This window comes from Chlamydotis macqueenii, chromosome 19 (assembly GCF_036417535.1).
Source record: "Chlamydotis macqueenii isolate bChlMac1 chromosome 19, bChlMac1.mat, whole genome shotgun sequence".
NCBI classification, from domain to species: domain Eukaryota; kingdom Metazoa; phylum Chordata; class Aves; order Otidiformes; family Otididae; genus Chlamydotis; species Chlamydotis macqueenii.
Window position 1 is genome coordinate 4,068,693 of NC_141574.1, and position 20,964 is coordinate 4,089,656.

At 40.5% G+C, this 20,964-nt stretch overlaps 1 protein-coding gene across 4 annotated transcripts in view; it reads right to left on the reverse strand.

The window, feature by feature from the left end:
• PPM1E (protein phosphatase, Mg2+/Mn2+ dependent 1E) overlaps positions 1 to 20,964 on the reverse strand; it is a 68,408-nt gene that overhangs the window by 10,545 nt on the left and 36,899 nt on the right. For all 4 annotated transcript variants that reach the window (XR_015260665.1, XR_015260664.1, XM_086763177.1 and 1 more), the window contains exon 2: positions 2,893 to 3,011. Coding sequence is in view for 2 of the 4 variants with exons in the window: in XM_086763177.1 (XP_086619303.1) it covers positions 2,893 to 3,011 (119 nt within the window). In the remaining 2 variants the exon portion in view is untranslated. The remainder of the gene's footprint in view (positions 1 to 2,892; positions 3,012 to 20,964) is intronic.

Sequence of the window (20,964 nt, forward strand, 5' to 3'; positions counted from 1 at the left end):
TCCAAAATCCCCAGCGTTGGAAGTAGCACTTAATTGTACCACAGCTAGTGGGAAAACCAGTTCCCGAAGACGATTTACTTATTTTAGGGCAAAATCAGGGTAGAAAGAATACCAGTAATCAGATTCTGGTTTTTAGTACCTAAATTTAAGACTTTTATTGAAAATGTGGATGGTGTGACAACAGGGATCAGTACATAGGTTTGTAGACATGTCATTGAGCCAATGGTCAAGGGTTTTCCTTCATCTATGAACTCCGGTTTCTGACTGCTCAATGACCTCTTTGTGCCTTGGTTATAGTAGTCCCATCTCCTAGCACCTGGAACGACTGGGTAGTGGGACTTTGCAATTTGCTTTGTGAAGTCTGCTGGATATTTTAGATACCTCCACCACATCACGCAGTCCTACTATCCAGCCTCCTTTGCTGGTTCATTAGCAATGCTGACCCCCCACGTGAACATCTTCCTCCACGAAAGAGAAAACTAAAAGTTCTTAACCTGACCTTTCAAAAAGGAAATCAAACGTCTTTCAGTTCTCATGGAAGCTCTCGCTGCTCTCCAGTTTAACTGGAAGAGAAGAATCAGTCATGGCCTATGACCCTCAGATTCCATTCTTGATATCCAAAGACACATGGTCACCCTGAATACATCAGGCCTGTGTTCTTACATTCCTACATTTGTGGGCTCAAAACAGTTTTTCTTCTTTTAAGATTAGATTCTTTCATGAAGCTTCTAACTTCCTTTCCACCAGCACACCAGTAACTGCTTTTACCAGTTCTACACATGCAATATGATTTGTCACATTGCACTACTCCAGAATTTTTTTTTTTTCTTCTAGCAAATTCAAACTTGAGGCAAATCAGGTAAATGTCTCCTTGTATTACACAGAGTAAAAATCTTTCAGGGTTCATAAGAAAAACTGACATCGAATTGGGCATCAAAACCAGCCAGCTAAATTCAGCTCGTTTCCACATTCTGCAGCGGTTCAAACACTGTCAGGATAAACAGTGAACTCTAAGCACAAAACTTCAAGATGCAGAAATCCCATTTTCATCAGCTGTGACAGCTCCCTTTGTTTTCTTTCGAAGCATGAAAGCCTCCCTATGTGGTACCAGTTAGGGCACTCCTCAGCCGCAGCTCTCCTAAGTAACCAGCCCGGGTTCTCCAAGGACTCCTACTGGGAAAGTTCACTGGGATGGAGTTGCTGACCTTTTGCAATGAAATCTCCTTCAGTCTGGCATGAATCTCCCCGGTTTTGTCACGGTTTTCTTAGCAAACCTTGCATCACTTGAGGTAATGCTCTGTTTTGAAAATGATAATTTATGGTACATTATTTGAAATTGCAGTATTCATACGAAACCATTGCTTTGCTACAGTCCAGAATATGTTCTCTCTCTTCCTCTCCCCCTTTATCTTCTTATTTTAACACAACACTGCGTCTGTAAAGGTATATTTTATCTTCAAGTACCTTCATTATGACAATTCACCTCAACACGCTGCATCTGGAGTCCTATTTTTAGTGCCTGCTACAGCCTGTACACATATCAATCTATATTTGCATCTGTGTGTTACAGATTTAAATATATTTAAATGGCAATTTCTGTAGGTGTGAGGGGTTTGTGGTGGGTTTTGTTTTTCTTTTTCTTTTTTTGTTGAACTCTTTAGATATGCTGTGTGGAGGCTTAGTCAACATTTCCTTGGAGACTGTCAAATATTTATGCAAGTCTCAGAGATCTCAATTTGAAATTAATGAAGGCTGCTCAGCCAGAACAATGACAAATCTATTCCATTTACCTGCTCAGCAGGAGCAGGCAGCAATACCTACAACAAGGGAACCCATAGCGTGTTCTTCTGTTCCTTAGGTTTCCAAAGGCCTCAGAAATACAGCAGAATCTTCCTTTTTGAAAAGCTAGATTTATATATCCTACTTATCCCCAGAATCATGTACTGATGTTTTTTTATCCAAAAAAGGAGGGAATGGACAAAGTGGTTTGGTGACTGCATTTTCAAGATCAAATGACAGAATTCCTCTCAATACATGTGAGAAACATTGTTCTTCATTGTAATGAGCACCCCAGAAAGTTTTTCAAGGCTATTTAGGTCAGTGGAATCCTGAAACTATTTAGGGTGCATGGCTTTGAGCTGGATGCTGCAAAAATCTTGTTAGGCAACTCAGATAAATGGAGAAAAGGAAATTTTCCTTTTAATCGTGAAATATCTTTATACTATCCTTTGCTAAAAAAAAAAATAAAAGCTGTAGTAAAAACTATATTGATTGAAGTAATTCAGAATTAAATTCTCTTTTCCCACATATATTTGACTTCGCTCTAAGGATGAAGGGGGACAACTGGCATTTGCCAGCAAGCAGCAGGACCACATAGTCTTAAGTCTTTATAAAGAAATTCAGGGGCACTGGATACCATCTTATGAAGGTGCACTTAAAAGAAGGGAGTGATTTCCACTTTTTCCACTTGGTCTTAAGGAGAAAACAATTGATAAAGTACAAGTATAACCAGAGAAAGACATTTTAAAATAGAGAAGGAATTCAACAGTGAAAGTTGAAACTAGACAAGATTCAGAAATGAGAAAGCTTTGACTAAGAAATTAGCCACTAGCTCTGTCAGGAGTGGTGGTGAATTCTCCATTAATCTTTTTACATCAATATGGGATATTCCCTTCCAAGAAATCTAGTCCAACCTTGTTTAGCCAGCTGGTAGAATGAACTAATTTGAGGAAAATCTAGTACAATTCAAGTGGTCAGAGTGGATGGATCACTGAAGCCAATGCTGACTTAAAAAAAATCTGTGAATTATCTGCAAAGTGTTCCAGGATACAGTGTAAATGAACAATCCATACCAATGTAAAATTGTGCGCTATCACATGCAGATGTACTTACGTATGATCCCGTCCGCGTTGTCCACGTGCTTTGGTAAGTAGTGTGCCGAAAGATCACTCTGAAGGACTTCATCTGAAGTTGCTCTAGCTAAAGCAGTAGCCAAAAATGAAGGGCAATTACTGGAAAAGAAAAACAAACAAACAAACTCACAAAAAGAGATTTTAATCTAATTTAGAAAAGTAACTTGCAGTCAGGGAAGTACATAACAACACTTTTCTATAAACAAAAATGTGAACCAAGATCTGTAAAATTTCCGATTCTCCTTTGCTGGAGAGCACCACAACCCTGCAGCAAAACCTGAAACTCACCGTACGGATTTCAGTAACCGTTTCACTCTTATGCTCCCTGTTTCTTAAGTTTTAATGTTCCATTTCATAACCCCTACTTAAATGCTTTTCAAATCTAGACTTGACTCCCCGACAGAGTCTCGCTTAGCACAGATATCCTGCATGCGCAGTGTACACTTTTATCTTAAGCCCGTTCTCTCCAGTTTCTCCCAAGGACTGGAGTCAGGATTCCAAAGGACAAGAGAAGTCCTCAAATTTAAAGCGTCCAAAATGTCACCAAGGGACTCTGAAAGTTCAGGCGAAACCATAGGAGGTATGAAGCTGATGTGCACGAGGTTAAAAAGCTCCCTCATGAATGATCTCCATCAAGCGTAAAGTGGCTTTGACTCACTGTAGCTTAATTAAGCCTGGTGTCTCCCAAGGTTAATTTCTCTATAGCAAACCAAAGCCACTTTAATGTACGTTCATTCAAGAGGAGTTGAATACCTCTTAAATTATGCAAAAACTTGTATTTCCCATTAGTCTTCCCTAACTTCTCCAGGTGCCTCTTGCTGACTCAGCCTGAAACTTCCAGTTTCCAGAGTTATCAGCAGGAGGAACAACGTCCTGCGTAAGACGCGTCTGCCGCGGCAGGATCGCGCAGAGACACACAAGCTAATCAGTCCAACCAGATCCAGAGCAGAAAAACTTCTACACACGAAACCGGACTTGTCAGACTTCATTCTGGAGCCTGAGAAGCACCTGGCAACCGTCACTTGCGCTCACATTGGGTTCACTGCTCTGGAAAGCCAACTGCCGTCCTAAACTGGCCCACACGCTGTAGCTCCAGCACTGAAAGCTGAATTCCAGGGGGGGGAAAAAAAAAAAAAAAAATCCAATCAGATTCACTACACTTTGAAAAGCCATTTTACCGTAAAGTTTTCTAGATTCATGATACCAAATGCCACTACGAACAGTAGGATTATGTAACAGATTTAGAAAATGTGCACAAAAGAAGTCCTCTATAAATTATTTAAATGTAAGATTAGCAATAAATAGCTATGTCCAAGTGATACATCGTGATGAGATAAGCTCTGACCCTTGAAGTTACGCAGAAAGCCACTCGCACCGCGTTACCACACCATCAGTAAGAGCATTTCCTAGAACTGGCAGCCGAGTATTCTACTCACGCAGCACCGCTGAGCCTCAGCAACGTGCGCGCTAATGAAGCACGGCTGCTGGAGGAAATCAGCTGTCTTAGGACTGGCTCTCCCCAGCACAACACGGGAACTCTGATCCTGTTTACAGACAGCAATGCGCGGTGGTGAGGGTAACCAGCAAGAGGAAAACTCTCCAGGACCTCCTCTACTGCTGGGGCATGTAGAAGCTGATTTTCTGTCTAGTCTTGTCCACTTTTATTTAGCACACAAAGAACAGGGTTTTCCTTTCTATTATTAGCTCCAGTACGCCAGAGCGGTGATACTGGTTACTGTTCATGTTATGCGCAATTTCCATGTTACAACAAAAGCAGGAGATTGCGATGCTGGGGGCAGAATAATTAGCAACAGCAGTTAGCAGCACTGTGAGGACAGCATTCTGAAAAAATGCAGAGAAAGAGTAAGGTTCAGCCTAAATAAGGCGCAGCAGAAGAATCCGCGCTGGAAGCACTGACAAACACAAGCGGAACAGAGCTCGCTCCGGGCACCTGCAGGAATCCCAGCTTGTTTCCCAGTCCAAGGCTCACCTTCACCAGCTCAGTGCTGAAACTTCTTAGGAAAACCAAACTTGCTTTGTCCCTTCAGGAACATCCCACTGATGGGCAAAGAGGGACGCTTGTTAAGAACTGAGGCAAGAAGTCACTAAAATAGAGACTTGGGATACAAAGAGTGAGAAAAAACACTCCCCGACACGAGGAACCGCTGCTGTGCCCGGGCTGGGAAGGCAGGAAGGCCAGGTCTGTGAAGACCCAGAGCCATGAACACCCACATCTGAAGTTTCAGATGTTATTTTAACCATAGAGAAGGACTACAAAACTGAAAGCTGCATTTCCAGCATATGTAGCTGGTCAGAATATTCCCCAACCAGCTCCAAACGCTATTTACGTGTCCCCACAGCCACCGCCAGCAGTTCCACACGGGAGCTCTTTATCCAGCCAGAGAGTGCATTTCCATCACAATACTAAACCTACACAAAAACCCGCTAAAGATGTTATTAGATAAATTAGAGGATTTTAAGTACATCCTTCCTGATTCTCTGGCAGCGTGGGTGTGTTTAGAACACCCACAGTTGCATTGCAGCAATCCTGGAATAGCTCCGCTAAGGTAATAAATCAAGCCTAGAAGTGGGCCATTTCCATCAATTAAGTTTGAGAAAAACAGTCTGAAGTGGGCTTCGCTCAGCCCACGTATTATTATGTTACAAGTTTAACACACAACTCTGCTCCTTCCTGATAGCATTAAAGACTTTCCAAACGTTTTCTCTGAGCTATTCCTCTGCGCTTTAAATGTAATATAAGGTCTCCTACTAAAGAAGAAAAAAAGGGATGGCAAATTTAAAATTCTTATTGCATGGAAGTTCACCGTTGGGGTTTGAGTGACTTATCAATTTTGACGGAACAGGTAGAGAAAATAAATCAGCTGAAGGCTTTCCTTCTATGTCTGGCCACTCTTCGTCCTAATAATAACAGCTGCCTGCCAAAGAATTAATTGCCCTTGACATTTGTTCATCACAAAGCTTCTTATGTAGCTGTTCCAGGCCTGCGCCATGTAAGCAGGGAAGTGAGCGATGCGAGCAGATGACTTCCTCTTCCCGATTAGCACAACACAAAATTTACTTCTCTTACTTGGCTCCTGAGAGGACTTGAGTTGAATTACTTCTCCCTGCAAGGAACAGCAGACTGCACTGGAGGTTTTTTTACTTCTTTTAGAATAGATTGGATGTTGGAGTCAAACCACTGTCAGGACACTTTGTTTCTGTTAGACCAAGACAAAACGAAGAATCAGGTCTTGGATCTTTGGGTTTATCACAAAAGTGAACATTCAGGTGAGCGCCCACAGCATCCCACAAAACAGCAGTTTCCCACTCGAAGGATCAGACTTTGCCACACGGGGAGTCCTCACCTGTCCTCACATCTCTTAGCAAAGCAAGAGGCAGCAGACAGGGGACACAGGGACACGGGAAGTGCACGGAGTCCTGCTGCTGGCGTAACTGAGGATTACCCGTTGGCTGCTGAAAAGAAATTCTTCTGCCACATTCTAGATGTTCAGATGTTATTAGTCATTAAGTTATGGCAAACTGAAACCGGGAGGGCACGATCTTGTTAGCAGAGAGCTACAATGCCTGGGTCTGTTTGTAGCCATACCACCAATTCAGCAGCTGACCCCGGACAAATCACTTCATCACTCAGACCTTCAATTCCTCATCGACAAACAAGGGACGATAATGTCATCGTGTCATCTCCTCAGGAGAGCAGGAGAAGGACTAAGGCTGTAGCAGGCTTAATTCAGTGTTTATAAAATATCTGGAGATTTCTAGGTAACAGCACAACGGAAGGGGAAAATACCCAGATGACAGTGGGAGATAATTTCAATCGACACAAGATTTATGGAGCTTTCATACTTTTTTCTCCCTCCACATTCCCTGTTCTCATATGCTGCCAGAAGTGCTAAGTGTGGAACGTAGGGGCAACCAGAGCTCCAGACCGGCAGGTTTAGTCTGACGCAGGCAGCCCACTCACGGTCATAAACAACTCCATGAAGTAAACACATTTTTAAAAAGTTCATGCATCTCAAAAGGGGAAAACCGTGACAGACAGACATCAAGTTCTTAAAACTCTGGAATGCTGGTGTTCCTGGAGCATTAGCACTGCTGATGGGAAGACGATGCTCCAGGCGCGTTACTGCCCTGGACCAAAGTACACAATCGAGAGCCAGCAGTGCTGAAGATACCTAACGCTGTCATGGTCCGGTGCGACTGATGAGGCACCACTAACCCCAGAAAAGCAGGAAAAATGGACCAAAACGTACTGGTGCCTTTCAAAGGCCAAAACGGTCAGTAAATCAAAACATACAGTGTTCCCTATTACCTCAAGAATCCCTGACGCTACAGAACAGCAATTGTTTTAGTTAGAACGAAACATGATTTAAATAGAAATGCTATTCAATCTGCTGAAACACAAAACAAATCCACAGGCCAACAGCATAAAGCATCGTATCTAGTTTCACACAGCAATCCAAGACCAAGAACATGACCTGAAAAGAACCAAGTACAGGACATTCCCACGAGGCCTGTAATTTATGGCGTTAGTAAAAGTCTTTGTAGGGCTGACAAGCTAACTGCACGCGTTCCAAAAGGCATTACACTAGGGATGCAGCTTGGTAAACTCTCCTTGTTAGTGTGGCCTGCTGCAAGTTCTTGTTAGAAAGCAAGTTTTGCAAGATTCAGTTCAAGAAAAACCTAATTTGTCCCCAGCCTGTATTTACAAAACACTTCGAAGTCTCATGAGACTCCTTCCAGATGGAGCTTCTGATACAGCCTGGAAGGGCTTTGAAGCAGCCTATAAAGTCTTTATTACCGAAAGTTCCCATGCTGAGAACTGCAAAAGTAACGAGCAGAGAAATTCTTTGGGAAGATCCTTGGCTGTTTACCCAGCCCTCCCCTCAGCCGCCGCCTGTTTCAGTGGCCATTTGGAAAGACAGGGTACCAGCTGCGGGGCTTGTTTGTCTCCTAACTCCTGTAAGTCAGACAGGACTCAGAAAGGACTTAAGCAGTCCTTAGATCTCAAAATAATTATGGATGTGTCTTCTAATTATGCCAGGCGAATGCTATTTCCAGCTCCGCAGGTTCTCCTCTCCTTACCCAGACGCATCGCGCTCTCCCGCAAGCTCACTGCTCCGCTCTGACCTGTGCTGGTCTGCTGCTCTGCACAGCTGGTGAAAGTTTTGATGCTTATTTGAAGCCTGGTCACGGTGGACAAACAGAGTATGGGTTTTTTTCCCTAACACAGGGTGAAACCCTGCACTAGATTTTAGCTGCTGCAGTGAGTTTCTAAAAAAAACCAAAAAACAACAAAAAAAAACCCCTGCAAACACACACAAAAAAGGAAACAAACAGAAAAAATAATGCACCTTTTAAAAGATTGCATAACCAGAGCTCCTTGAGAAGTCATTTGAGCCGGCAGTGTTGAGACAGTAAAGATGCTTGATAAATGTGTTTGAAGCTGAAAATGGGCTGCACAAGGAAGCTGCTATCTATAGGCTTCAGAGAGACAGCTGCCTGGTCACGTTCAAAAGGATTCTGTCCTTGTAGTGACAGTTGTAAGCAACAGAAGCATAACACACAGCCATTACAAAAATACACTCCTTCTGATGTGTTTACCATCCCCATATTCTATACAGACACTGTGGTGGTTATCTCTTTTTTACAAAATATTTGACCTTTTGCATTGTGCTCACTGCCATATTCTAGAGACTGATCAAGTTTATACAGATATTTTCCTGCTGTCAAGTCTATCTTAATGGGACATTAGAAAAAAAAAAAAAAAAGGTGCACTACTCATCAGAGAACATCTTGAACAGCTGGATTAAGATGCTTCAACATACTGATCAGAAACCCAACGGGCAGACAGGCTGAGCAAGCACAAAAGCCTTGCTCTCTTACAAACCAGACATTTGAAATCACCTTCTTGGAAGGATGCTACCAGAATTTCATCTGACAACACAGGCCATTAAGGAAAACCTTTGGCTTTTAACTTACTAGCTTCAACACATGAATTACACCGAGACCTCTGATCCATTTTCCGCTGCGCAGCAAGTCACTGCTTCCTTCCTCGGAGGGGTAAGTGCACATGACAGTACATAAAGCCAGCGAAATGTAAGCAAGACAAAATAAAAAGGTCACCTTTGTCTCTTTAATGAGGTACAATGTCATGAAAGCTAGTGTATATTTTAAAAATAAATCGTTGCTGACCACAAACCACTCATAAGCATTTGAGATTTAATACTGTCACTAAGATACAATTGACGCTGAAGGGGTGAACTGTGAAGAATCCAAGCTACATAAAACAGCTGCTGCAGAGCTACTCGGCTGAACAGATCATCTGTATGTTATCCTTGAAACCTAATTCTATGATTTTTCTAACCCATTCTCACAATATGGCAGCTCTGAGGTTACTTACATTTCAATCTCCGCAGAGCTGATGCTACCTGCATTAAAGGCTGCTTTAAAATGACAGAAGTCGTCTACAGTAACATGAACAACCCTTAAAAACCCAAGATGGATCTTCCAGGAGCTGAAAGCCAAATTACTGCAAGAAATTCAATTCCCAGAAGTGACTGTATGATTGTTTTCTTCATTACATCAAAGAACTGAAGATACAAAGTTTGCTGTTGAAAATCACATTCCAGGAGCAGAGTCCTTCACAGCCATGTTATCTCCACCTGGTATTAAAAGAAAGGCAAGCCTAGACTTTGACGGAATGCAAAGAGAAACCATTTTATTCCAGAAATGGACCAGAATCCACAAATCTCTGCTATAACGCATCCTCAGCGTCTCAGTATCTATATAGCAGTCTCCCCCTCTAAATCAAAGCCTTTTCTGTCTCCCCCTAACTGATCAGAACCTTTTCTATCTGAGTAGCAAGTTTCTGAGGGATTGGATAGTTTTTAGTTACTGCTATAAAACGCATTTTACACTATTAAAAAAATATTATTGTAAAATTAAAAAAATACTAGCAAGCAGATATTTGATGAGCATTTATTATAAAGCCTAGATCCCTAGGGCTCAGCTATGTAAAAGCAAACATAGTAGTAAAAAATGATATATTTTTTAAAAATTTATTAGCTTCTCACTAATTAATCAAAATAGAGATAATTTATTGGAATTACCCATACATGTGACTTTCAGGAATTTATACCAAGGCAAAAGATCCTTCTGGTTTTTGTTGTTATGTTTTACAGGGATTACCTTGCATATTTACACGCCACATCCTCCGTTCCGGCAGAAATGCTGAGCACGTGAGTGACACGCACAGCTTGTAACCGGAGTCTTCCGACTGCCATCCCAAAACCCACTGCCCACTTAGCATCTCCGTGTCTGGAATGGCAGCGAAGCCTACATCCGTGCAAAACGTGTGCTTCCCTGAAGAAGTGCATTCTGAACTGGAAACCCAACATCACCAGCAGTTATCTCACAGCAAGTTTCTCTGCTAGACTGAGGCCTGTTTGAAAGCTCGACAGGACGTTAAAAATGTCATTGATTTTTCTCTCTTTGGCTCTCAGGCAATTTGAAAGTCAGCATAATTCAATATCTTTCTACTAGCTCCATTAGCAAAGAAAGGAATCCATGCTTCAATCTACACTGCGTTATTGGAAAAAGTAATTTAATTTTACATCTGAAAGTGCGCCAACATCAGCATAAAACTGTACACAGTATACATAAATTTAATTTATAAATTCTGTATTTTGTCAAGCCAGAATGAGATGCTGTCTCAAAATCAATGAGAGCGTCCAAACTTGCTGTGCAGATATTTACATATATTCTTTTTATTTCAGGTATTTAACGTTCTAGTCAGAGTTTTTGATGATTTTTCTCCTTACTATAAAATTTAATGACACACTATCTAGAAAAGTTGGTGTTGCAGAAAGCCTTGTTACAGCAGGCATGCTTTGCCCCTGCAAGTTCAGGCCTATCAATCATTTACTTACCGCTGATTCACCTCCTACTTTTTCTCCCTGTTAAAAATAAACTTTCATTGATACTTCCCTTAACCTGAAGGGATATACCATACACATTTGATGTGTCCAGAAAAAGTTAAATAAGAATCAACCAGTGTAGAGCATCTATCTTATTTCAGATCAGACGAACACGCCAAAGTTCAAAAAGAATACTCAAAAAGAAAAATGTATTGTGCTGTTATAGTTAATGGCTTAATTTTAAACAAATGAAACAAAAATGCTACGCAGCAGCATACCACTCTCTTCATTTACACCTCTACTGCAGATCATCATTAAGGCAAACAAACGTAAAATGACTTCTTTAAAAAAGGGTGAAGACAAGAAATCTCCAGCACCCATTCAGACGAGCAGCTTCCAGTGCCCCCACCCAGAGCTGGTCCCCAGGTGACCGTGCTTGTATTGTAATATTTGCCTTCATACAATGAGAAAAAATAAAAGCTCTAGGCCAGGATTTTCAAATGACATTTGATCACTTAACTTCTTTCAACCCATTGAACAAATATCAGATATAAGGCAAAACACACCCCAGAAGATTTACGATCACTGAGTCAGCAGAGAATGTTCTCTCGCTCCCTTCTCCCTCTCGTGAAACGCAGTTCATCATACAAATGGCTTGGGTGTTTATGCCAGATGTAAGATTAGATAATTAGTCATCTGAGCCCGGGATGTCAACTCCTTTGTGATACAAAATTTATTCCAAATGCACCATTTATAATCAGTTGACTTGCAAAAGCATTCTGGTATTATACAGTAATACATCTTATGATGTACAGCCAAGTATCTGCCGCTCTGCTGTAACATATTCTGCTTCTGCCGTAGCAATATCCTGCCTGATCTTAGCCCCTCCAATGACTTAATTTTTTCCTCTGCAAAATAGGGATAATGATATTGACCTTTGGAAAGCAATTTCAACTCTAATGATGAACAGGACCAAGAAGGGATGGGTATTATTAATTAAACCCTAAACCAAGAATGGAACAAGAGAACAGCAATTCACTTGCACTGGTCACCAGAAAATACTTGCTGCTCTTTCACCTACTTTTTCTTGAGCATGACATGCAAGATAATCAATTAAAAGCAAACATGAAAAGACTATACTGTACCTTTAAGAATAATGTTACAAATAAACATGTGAGTACAAGTAGATTCAAATATTATACAGAGGGGCAAATTAAAGATTTTATTGGAACCTCAATTTCAGTATTACTGACACTGATGCACACAGAACAAGACACCGGAATGGCAAACGGGGCTCTAAGATCGGGGGTGTGCTCTTTTAAAGGAATAAACCTTTACTTACTCTGGAAAGATCGCAACCTAATTCCCACTGTCACTTGTCCTTTGCAGAATTGCAAGGAGTATTGGCAGGTTTAGGGGTTTAGGTGTTTTCTTTAAAGGATAATCAAAATGTTTTACCTATTCTGTTTCACATTAAAGTCCCTAATGCACTCTGTTCTACTGTTCTAGTTACTTCAGTCATCTTTAATAAATAACAGTTGCCAGTAGTAGTTAAGCCAACAGATCTGAATTATTTATAGTGTTAGGAACAGAACGGCAGATAAAATGCATTAGGGCCTTCAGTTGTTCTTGCCTGAATGACACAATGGCAGCCTTTAGACGGTTTTTTCCACAGGCTGTAAAATATTCTGCTTCCAATCCTGGTTTAAAAGATTTCCTCAAGAGACAACAGCCAAACCTACTGCTATCCATCTTCAATAACCACATTCATGAAGAGCAGGTGAGAGAGAGTCTTCCAAATATAGTACCTTTTTTTTTTTTTTAATAAGGACTTTGATTTGATTGAACAGGTCACATTCAAACTGCCATTTAGTATTATTAACCAGAACTTATTTATTTAGATGCTATACCTTCCAGTTAATGATCTAAAAGCAACTCATAGTGTTGAACTCAGTGTTTCTCTTCTCCTTTGCCTATAATTCCTCCTCACTTCAGCAGGAAAAAAAAAAGCACAGGCATTATCTTCATTTTACAATGGCAAACCCAACTTCACATTCCAGGTTGGAAGATGGAAATCCCAAGTCCTGTCTCTCCTCTATGCCTCTTTTGAAGAGACCACATCAAGAAACATTGAAATACAAAAAACAACAGGGACAGAAATTATCTTGACAATCCTTGACAAATTATATTAAACATAGTAGTTGAATTTATGCTCTTTGTGACTTAAAAGACGCATTCAAATATCTGTTTTGATTGACTGACAGGGCAACGTGCCTCGGCTGAGCTGTGTCTGGGTAGAAATTTGGGGAAACATCTTGCTTTCCCATCTTGTACTGGCATCACAGGGGACTGCACCAGTGTGAAATTCACTATACACAACCAAGTGACAAGGAGAACCGTGCTCCCAAATGATGAGGAGAGATTTACACCAAGATGCTGCACAGAGAACTGGGGGAGTAGTTGTAGCAACATAAGCTTAAGCCAAAGTTTTCCTTTTATAGTTCACCTTCCGCTTTCTATATGGGTCTATTTACAGCAGGAAATGCTGCAAATTGTAGCATTTCTAAGGAGTAAAAAGAAGAAGAAAAAAAAAAATCCAGAGAGGTAAAAAACCAAACAAAACTCCTCCTACCAAATACTAAAGACAAGGGGTCTGGGGTGGGGCGCAGCAGAAATCACACTGTCAGGCCACGTCAGGTTACCAAGGCATCTGAAACTGGCTCCCTTACATGTCAGATTGTGAGAATGAGCCACGGCATCCAAACTGCCAAGCAAGCTCAAGTGACACGGATCTCTGAGCCGCCCCGCTCCCCCTTCCTTGGCTTAGCTTCCCCACTCTCCCAGTTCAGAGGCTTACTTAAAATCCGCACTCCGATTTTACCGAGGCAGTTGTATCAAACGCGCCGTGTGTCACAGGAGTGACCATGCTCAGAAGACGGAGAATATGGCTTTCGCTGTGGGTAAAGCAGGTCCTGAGCCTGCGTAACATACAGCTTGCCTGCAGTATGCAGCTATATATAGCTCTTTTTGCGCACAAAGGCTATAGGAATTGATTCCGAACAAGCTGAGGATTTCAACCAAGTCTGCAGTGCTGTAGCCTCTCTCCCACCCTGAAAGGTACAGTGAATTATTTAAAACTTGGAAAACGTGTCCTAAAATTATTTCCAGCACCATTTAAAAACCAATCTGTGTACACATTCCGTTCACTGCTATAATGTCAACTGAAAAGAAGAGCTGTCACCTTTTATGGCTACGACATGACAAAGTAAATCTCAAGATTATAGACATTGTTTCTCCACCATGGACTTCTCAGCACAAATTCTACCTGCCTATTCACCAAAATTAAGGTTTTGTTTATGCAAAAGAACCAGTCTTTTCTTAAAATCTTACTTGTTCTATTTTGTATGAGCCATGTTGGATTAACACATTCAATTCACCCACCTCGGAGGCAGTAATGCTGCCCCCAATTTATTGCTGCTCATGTAGAAAAACCCAACACCTTCTTTCTCTCTACCCCCCCAAAAGATTGATACATTTTCCTTTAAGTTTATTATTAAATCTGTGATCTCTTCAGAAGACAGATGAGCTCTAAATATACGAAAGAATCTGTTACATAATACCTCAAGAAAGGAGGCAGCACACGACAGCCTGTACACAACACGAGCCTGAGTGAAATAAAAGCGGAAAGGGGATGAGATTCTGTTATGGTCTTGCCTTTGCCCAGTGCCTGGACATAGGTCCACCCTGTGTGTAGTCAAACATGCAGCAGAATACGGAATCATGTAATACATCTCTAAAACTTAAGTTTTTATTTCTATGGGAGACAAACAAATGCAAACAAGCAACATTATCTGGAAGTTAATTCAGGATCTGGCAGGAAACTTACTGAGATCAGAAGACATCGTCCTCAAACACAAGAGAACTTGTTTGAAGCTCCATGAACCAGGACTGTAAACAATACACTAGCGAGAACTGACTCACCCACAGTGATGAGCAGGCTCAAAGCTTCTTCAAACGGAGCCGTGTCACAGTTACAATCAGCAGTTAAGAGAGTTACTTCAGAGTCACACTATCAATTACAATGGTAATGCATATTCAGGGAGTGATATGCAGACAGAGAATATGAAATCAAAACATTAATAAAAAATAACGAACCTTTGGAGACAAATTATTATCTTCTATAGCTACAGTGCTTTATACATTCCCAAATTACTGAGAATCTAAAAATAAATGATTGCTTCTACCAGCACTGACATACAAGCTACCCTGGATGAAAAACAGCCAATTGCTAACCATGGATAGAAACCTTACCCAACTGTTTGGAACAAACAGCACAAAATGGACCACGCTAGAAAGACCAGCGGAATCTATGCAGGAATTGAAGTTACCCAAGCTAAAGTTTAACCAGAATAATGTGAATATCCTCTTGATTTTCTACACCTACGATGGGATTTTGAATAAAAATGAGAATGGTTACAATCATCTGTCTACCTTGATATCTCATCCCCTGATCTACACCATCCTTCTCTCACCATTCTTTAGCATCGTACTGAGACGCTGGCTTGAAGGAAAGTACTCAACATCTGTAGCTGAAATACATATATATATATATACACACACACGCGTGTATGTGTGCGTGTTTAAATATGAACAATCACCACAGGCTCCTTGGGAAAAGGGAGAGAGAAGATTACTAAAACAGGTAGAAAAGTCACACAAAAGCACGTAGCTAACCCAGGGAAGACAGCAGTAAAACACTGAGTGATATTTTGAAAATAAAAAATGCAACCAATTCTGCTCCCAAATCACACAGCCAGGAGCAACTCTACCAGTGACAATGGCCTTGAAAAGCTACAGAAACAGAGGCCTCTGAAAGGCCCAGTTCCAGACTGAGGGTAGCAGTAAACTAGAGCAGTAATGATGTAATCACAAAAGAACAAATTCAGGAGGCGGCAATCAAGTAAAGACCAAATCCAAGTATGTTTTCTTGGTTGGAACAGAGAATTCTGTGAGAGGGTTTAGGCAAACCACGAGAAGAGCCACGAGAGCATAAGAATTTCTAACCGTCAACAAAGCAGCAAATGTAACAACAACAAAAAAAATTCTTTTAAATCGGTATTCTAAACCCACACTGAAAAAGAGCAATGAATTACTTTTGTGGGATTTAGCTGACAAAGACTGCTAATAGTGCAGCTGGATCTATCGGAAGTACAGTCAGGCAGCACAAAGATTGCCTCAAGGGCAGACAGTTTTCCAATAAAAATACAGGTGGTGCACCTGCATGAGTGAGTTTTTTAATGATGCATGGAGTCAACATAAAAGACACAACTGCAATTGGTTAGACTGAAAATAATATACCAAGAAAAAAAAAAATATTAGGAACACCAGCTGAGCTCAGAGATAACATAGGAAAAGTTACTGTTAAAGCAAGATTTAAGTTACAATAACACAGCGGTCGTAAATTGGAAGATGTAACGTGATAAAAGACTGAGCACTGCTCCTAGTTCTGCATCTGACAAACGACACTTCTGCCAGCAAATCATTTAATCCCTACACATCCATCCATCTAGATGTCAAATAGGTTTATTGCCTTAAAACTTCAGAAGAGTACTGTGAAATTTAGTTCATTAATACCTGGACACTATGCTTTAATCCTTGGATAGAAGGTGCTGGGAAAGGACACCATATTACCAAATTAAGACTACCTAAAAAATACTATTGTATTTACTTTAGCGAACTCCTCATCTGTCTCTCTCTCCTATTTCAGCTGTTGGGTTCCACAGAGCTTCATGACATCCTCATTTCTTTGTCTCAGATCAGTAGGACGAGAGCTGTGGTCACAAACAAGAAACATCAGTGGTGTCCGTAAGACGGACAATTAGCAGTTGTTCCCGTAACATACAGAAAATATAGGAAGAATCCCATTTCATCCATGTAGTCACAGATATGACTCTAAAAATCTGATGTTTATAAAGTACTACAAAAAGCATATGGAGAACTACAGGGGGTATGAAAGAGTAGTCTAGGTCCAAATCTTCCCTGAAGTTACAGAGAATGAAAAATTAGTGGCTTGATTTGGCATGAGCTGAAGACACTGAAAACTTCCAGAACTGCAAATGAGGCACCTTGCATAATTAAACTCAACTACTGCCTTTAGTATGAGGGGGGAAAAAAAACCAACCCCAACAAAACTCAAAGTTCCAAAAACCTTTACAGGTATAAAATATTGTAGATTTTCATATGGGCAGAAAAAAAAGGCATGTTCAGTCCTACAGTCTTTAATGGTTAGACATATATTCATTAGCTCTGCTTTTCTATTTCAAAAGTAAAATTAGATTAATAAACTGCAGCAATATGAAATAAAGCGGAATGCTAAGGCAGCAATACAAACTCCTCAGGGATCAGGGAAATGAATCAAGTATAATATATTATAGATTTGTTATGAAACAATAATAGACTGGTGACAAAAATCTCTCCCTTTAATCAAAACTCTGTGTTTTCTAATACTCAACCTGTTCTTTTTGATCAGTGCTGGTTATATAATCATCAGCCATGCCACGTTTTTCCTGAAATCATGCATTTGATTTATAGATTTGTATTAGTACCCGAGACAGCGAGACAATCACTTCATTCCCAAATAAAGCACAGCAAGGTTCAGGCCTTAGCACTAATACACTTCCAAACGGGCTAGATGGCAGCAAAAGAAAATGCTTATGACAATAGAGACATCAGCTCCAGGAATCACAAAACAAAGAAAGAGAAAACAATGCACACAAGAACGCAAATCCAGCTTGCTCTGCCGTTCCAAGCCAAGGCAGACCACGCTCCCTTACCAACAAGGGCAGCCCGTCTGACAAATCCAAACTGCCTGGCTCCTCTGTTTATAGCTGCATATTAATTCTTGATATTTAGCACAGCTTGTCAAGAATAACGCAGTATTGCACAATTCTTCATGAGTTTGTTCTGCCTTTCAGCTATGAGTCACCATTATATTAGGAAAAAGTGAGCTCAATTTAGACAACACAGAAGGGTAAGTTACATATTTTCTTAAGGATGCTGATCCAGGGGGCTACTTTTTTTTTTTTAATGTTTTATTTCTCTCATCTTCCTCTCTTTTTTTTAAAGCAAAACCATTAAGATTTCATTAATCTTCACTACGCGGCATCACGGGAAACAATTGCAGTCCTGGACATGAGGGAAAGGGGTTTCTACATTTGATGGAGGAGGACTTCATCTCTCTGCTACGCCCCCTTTCCTGCAGGAATGACTTAAAGGAACAAAGGAGAATTCCGTCAGTATTCTTCCCCCTGCAAAATATATTGCCCCAATCTACCTAGCAAGAAGGAAAACGGAAAAACTGCAAACAAATATTAGCATGTATAGCAATTTCTTAAATAGAGATCTAGTTTTGTTAGGAAGAAAATGTCTGTTTTGATAGCAAACTTCATTTAGGCTGGAAAAGGAGGAGCCTGTGTGCCCTGTTTAGTACATGTGTTGAGTTAAATGTGATCTCCATGGGAAACAATAGTGAATCTTCCTGATTTTAACGGCTCTGGGATCAAAGCTTTTCTCTGACGTTTAGTAGTGGTTATGAAAGGTTTGCAAGGAAGATAACAGTAATGTACAATAAGACATGTCTGAGTAACTTTTCAGGTTTAGGTATCTGCACAAACCCTCTACCAAGAAAGAAAAAAAAAAAATAATAGCATGATTGAGATTAATTTGCATACTCGCTACCACAATAATTGAAGACATCTCTCTTATAATGTGAATGTTTCAGGCATTTCATTCATAAGGGAGATTGACACGCTGATGTATTTCACTTCCAAGTTAGAAAGTATTTCTCTTTCATTGCAGCTATTCTGTGAAATTTATTAAAGGAAAATTGTGAGAAAGACTGATAAGAAACAGTGCGTAACACTGTCAGGGCTGCAAACACATCTGCATCCTGTATCCACAGCCTTCAATATGGGACCGAGATCACAGAAATAATCAGACATTTGCTCCTCTCTGTCCTCTCCGTCGATGATGACCTTTGCCCCTGCCCACTTCAGGCACAGGCAATGCAAAGTGACTCCTCCGGTCAGCCCCCTGCTCTGTGTCGCCCAAGTCTGAGAAACTGATGATTAACAAGACCACCTCCCAACATTTCTTTGGACATCCTTCCAGGACAAGCCACTTCCTCCAAGAGGGATTATTGTGATATGAAGTTGCAGAAAAAGACAAGAAATGTGAAATGGTCAGGAAATAGAGGAAATTACAAGGAAAAAAAAGTCCTGTACTACAGGATGTTCCAATAACCAGACTGTATCTATTTCCTTCAAAGTTTCACTGCTGGAAATAAAATTTAAAGAACCTAAAACAACAACCAGTTAAAAAAAAAAAAAAGAAAGAAAGAGAAAAAAAGGCAAGCTGATTTCTCTTGACATGTGTTTAGTACCGTTTCCTGCTGAAACCCTTAGTCAGTGGGAGTACTCAGGGAGACACTCAGATTTACATAAATTTGAGACAGAAAAAGGCTCTTGGTCTAAGTCCACTGCACTGCATGGTTGGGACTGAGCCTTGCAGGGGAAGTCATAGCAGCCTCCAGCCAGACACAGAGCTCTGTCTCAGGGAGAATACATAATTTAACTTCAGAATACTTTCTTAAAGCCATTCTAGTGCACTCTCCTTTATACCATTAGCACAGTATTTCAAGGCTTTTCATGCATAATATGTAAACTCTAAGTTATGACTTTACCTTAATTTTAAACAAATAAAGCATATCTAAGTCCATTTCATCGTTGTCACATAAATTTTAAATATGACTATGTGCCATTTCTGATCATCTGATTTTTACTCCTCTTTTAAAGGGAACAGTACACATATTGTAGCCACACTCAGCAGCTAATCCAATACAGAACTACACAAAATTTAAAAAATGCACAGTGCAATTTATTTAAAAACTCAACTTGATATAGTGCATCATCATACAGTGGAAGAGGTAATGAGTACTTAAGATTTTTTTCCCGTTACAGCCAGTAAATTCAAATATCAATAACTCTTTTATAAGAAACTTCATCTGTTAAAGACCTAAGTGAAGCCTAAGCCACTCACCAGATGATATTATGATTCTCAGCTTGGAAAACACAGAAGAGATTTAAAATAATAATCCATTTGCTTTTTTGGCACAAAAAACTCCAGAGTTCCACGATCAATTTCTGTGCGTACGAGATCCAGGACAGAAATAAAAGGGAGCTCGCCTGACAATGCTTGTTGAAAGGAGTTTACTAATAGGACAGGTAAAAACTGGCAGAACAAAATTCAAACGCGCACCTCAGTGTTCACTATTTCAGCCATTCCTGTGTTTTTATGGTTACAGTTTGACCTCCCTTTATCGGGGGGAAGAAAAAAAAAAAAAAAAAAAGACATTCTGATTTCTGATTTTAAGAGAAAAATGTAAGATCAAAGTATGAAGAATTTGGAGGCTGTAACAAAAAGAACAGATGGCTAAAGAGCAAATGCACGCCCCAGTTCACTTCTGGGCCCCTGGTACCAAGCCTAAGCCAAGGACGTCAGCAGAGCCCCTCCAGTGAATTAGAGCCCTGCGAACGCTCGAGGGTCACGTGTTATCTGTCGTACACGTGCTGCACATGAGATGTCTTGTGCAGGCACTGGTTACTCACCATCAACTCAAGCTGCAGCCGTTCTGTACGGACATCCATACATCCTGGAATGCCTACTGGATTCGAGGATAAAGTCTGTTTCCTCATTTTTTCTCCTCCAACCAGATAACAGCCAAACTACTTAAGCCACAATAAAGATCTTAGTTTTAAAAATGCAAATATTAGAGAGAAGCAATCAGGGAGCAACAAGAACGACCACAGGTTTAGAAAACCTTACCCATGAATAAATGATGATGCGTAAGGAAACGTAATTCACATATGAAACAACAAGACAGACGAAGGCATTCTATTGTTTTCTGTGTTAATAAGGGAGGAACAAACAGCATTGAAAAAATTACCAGGACAGATTCAGCTTAGGCAGTGAGAAAAACTTTCCACCTGTAACTAAAATTACCAAGAACTGGGATAGCCTGCATAAGGAGGCTGCGGGATCTCCACTACCAGAAATTT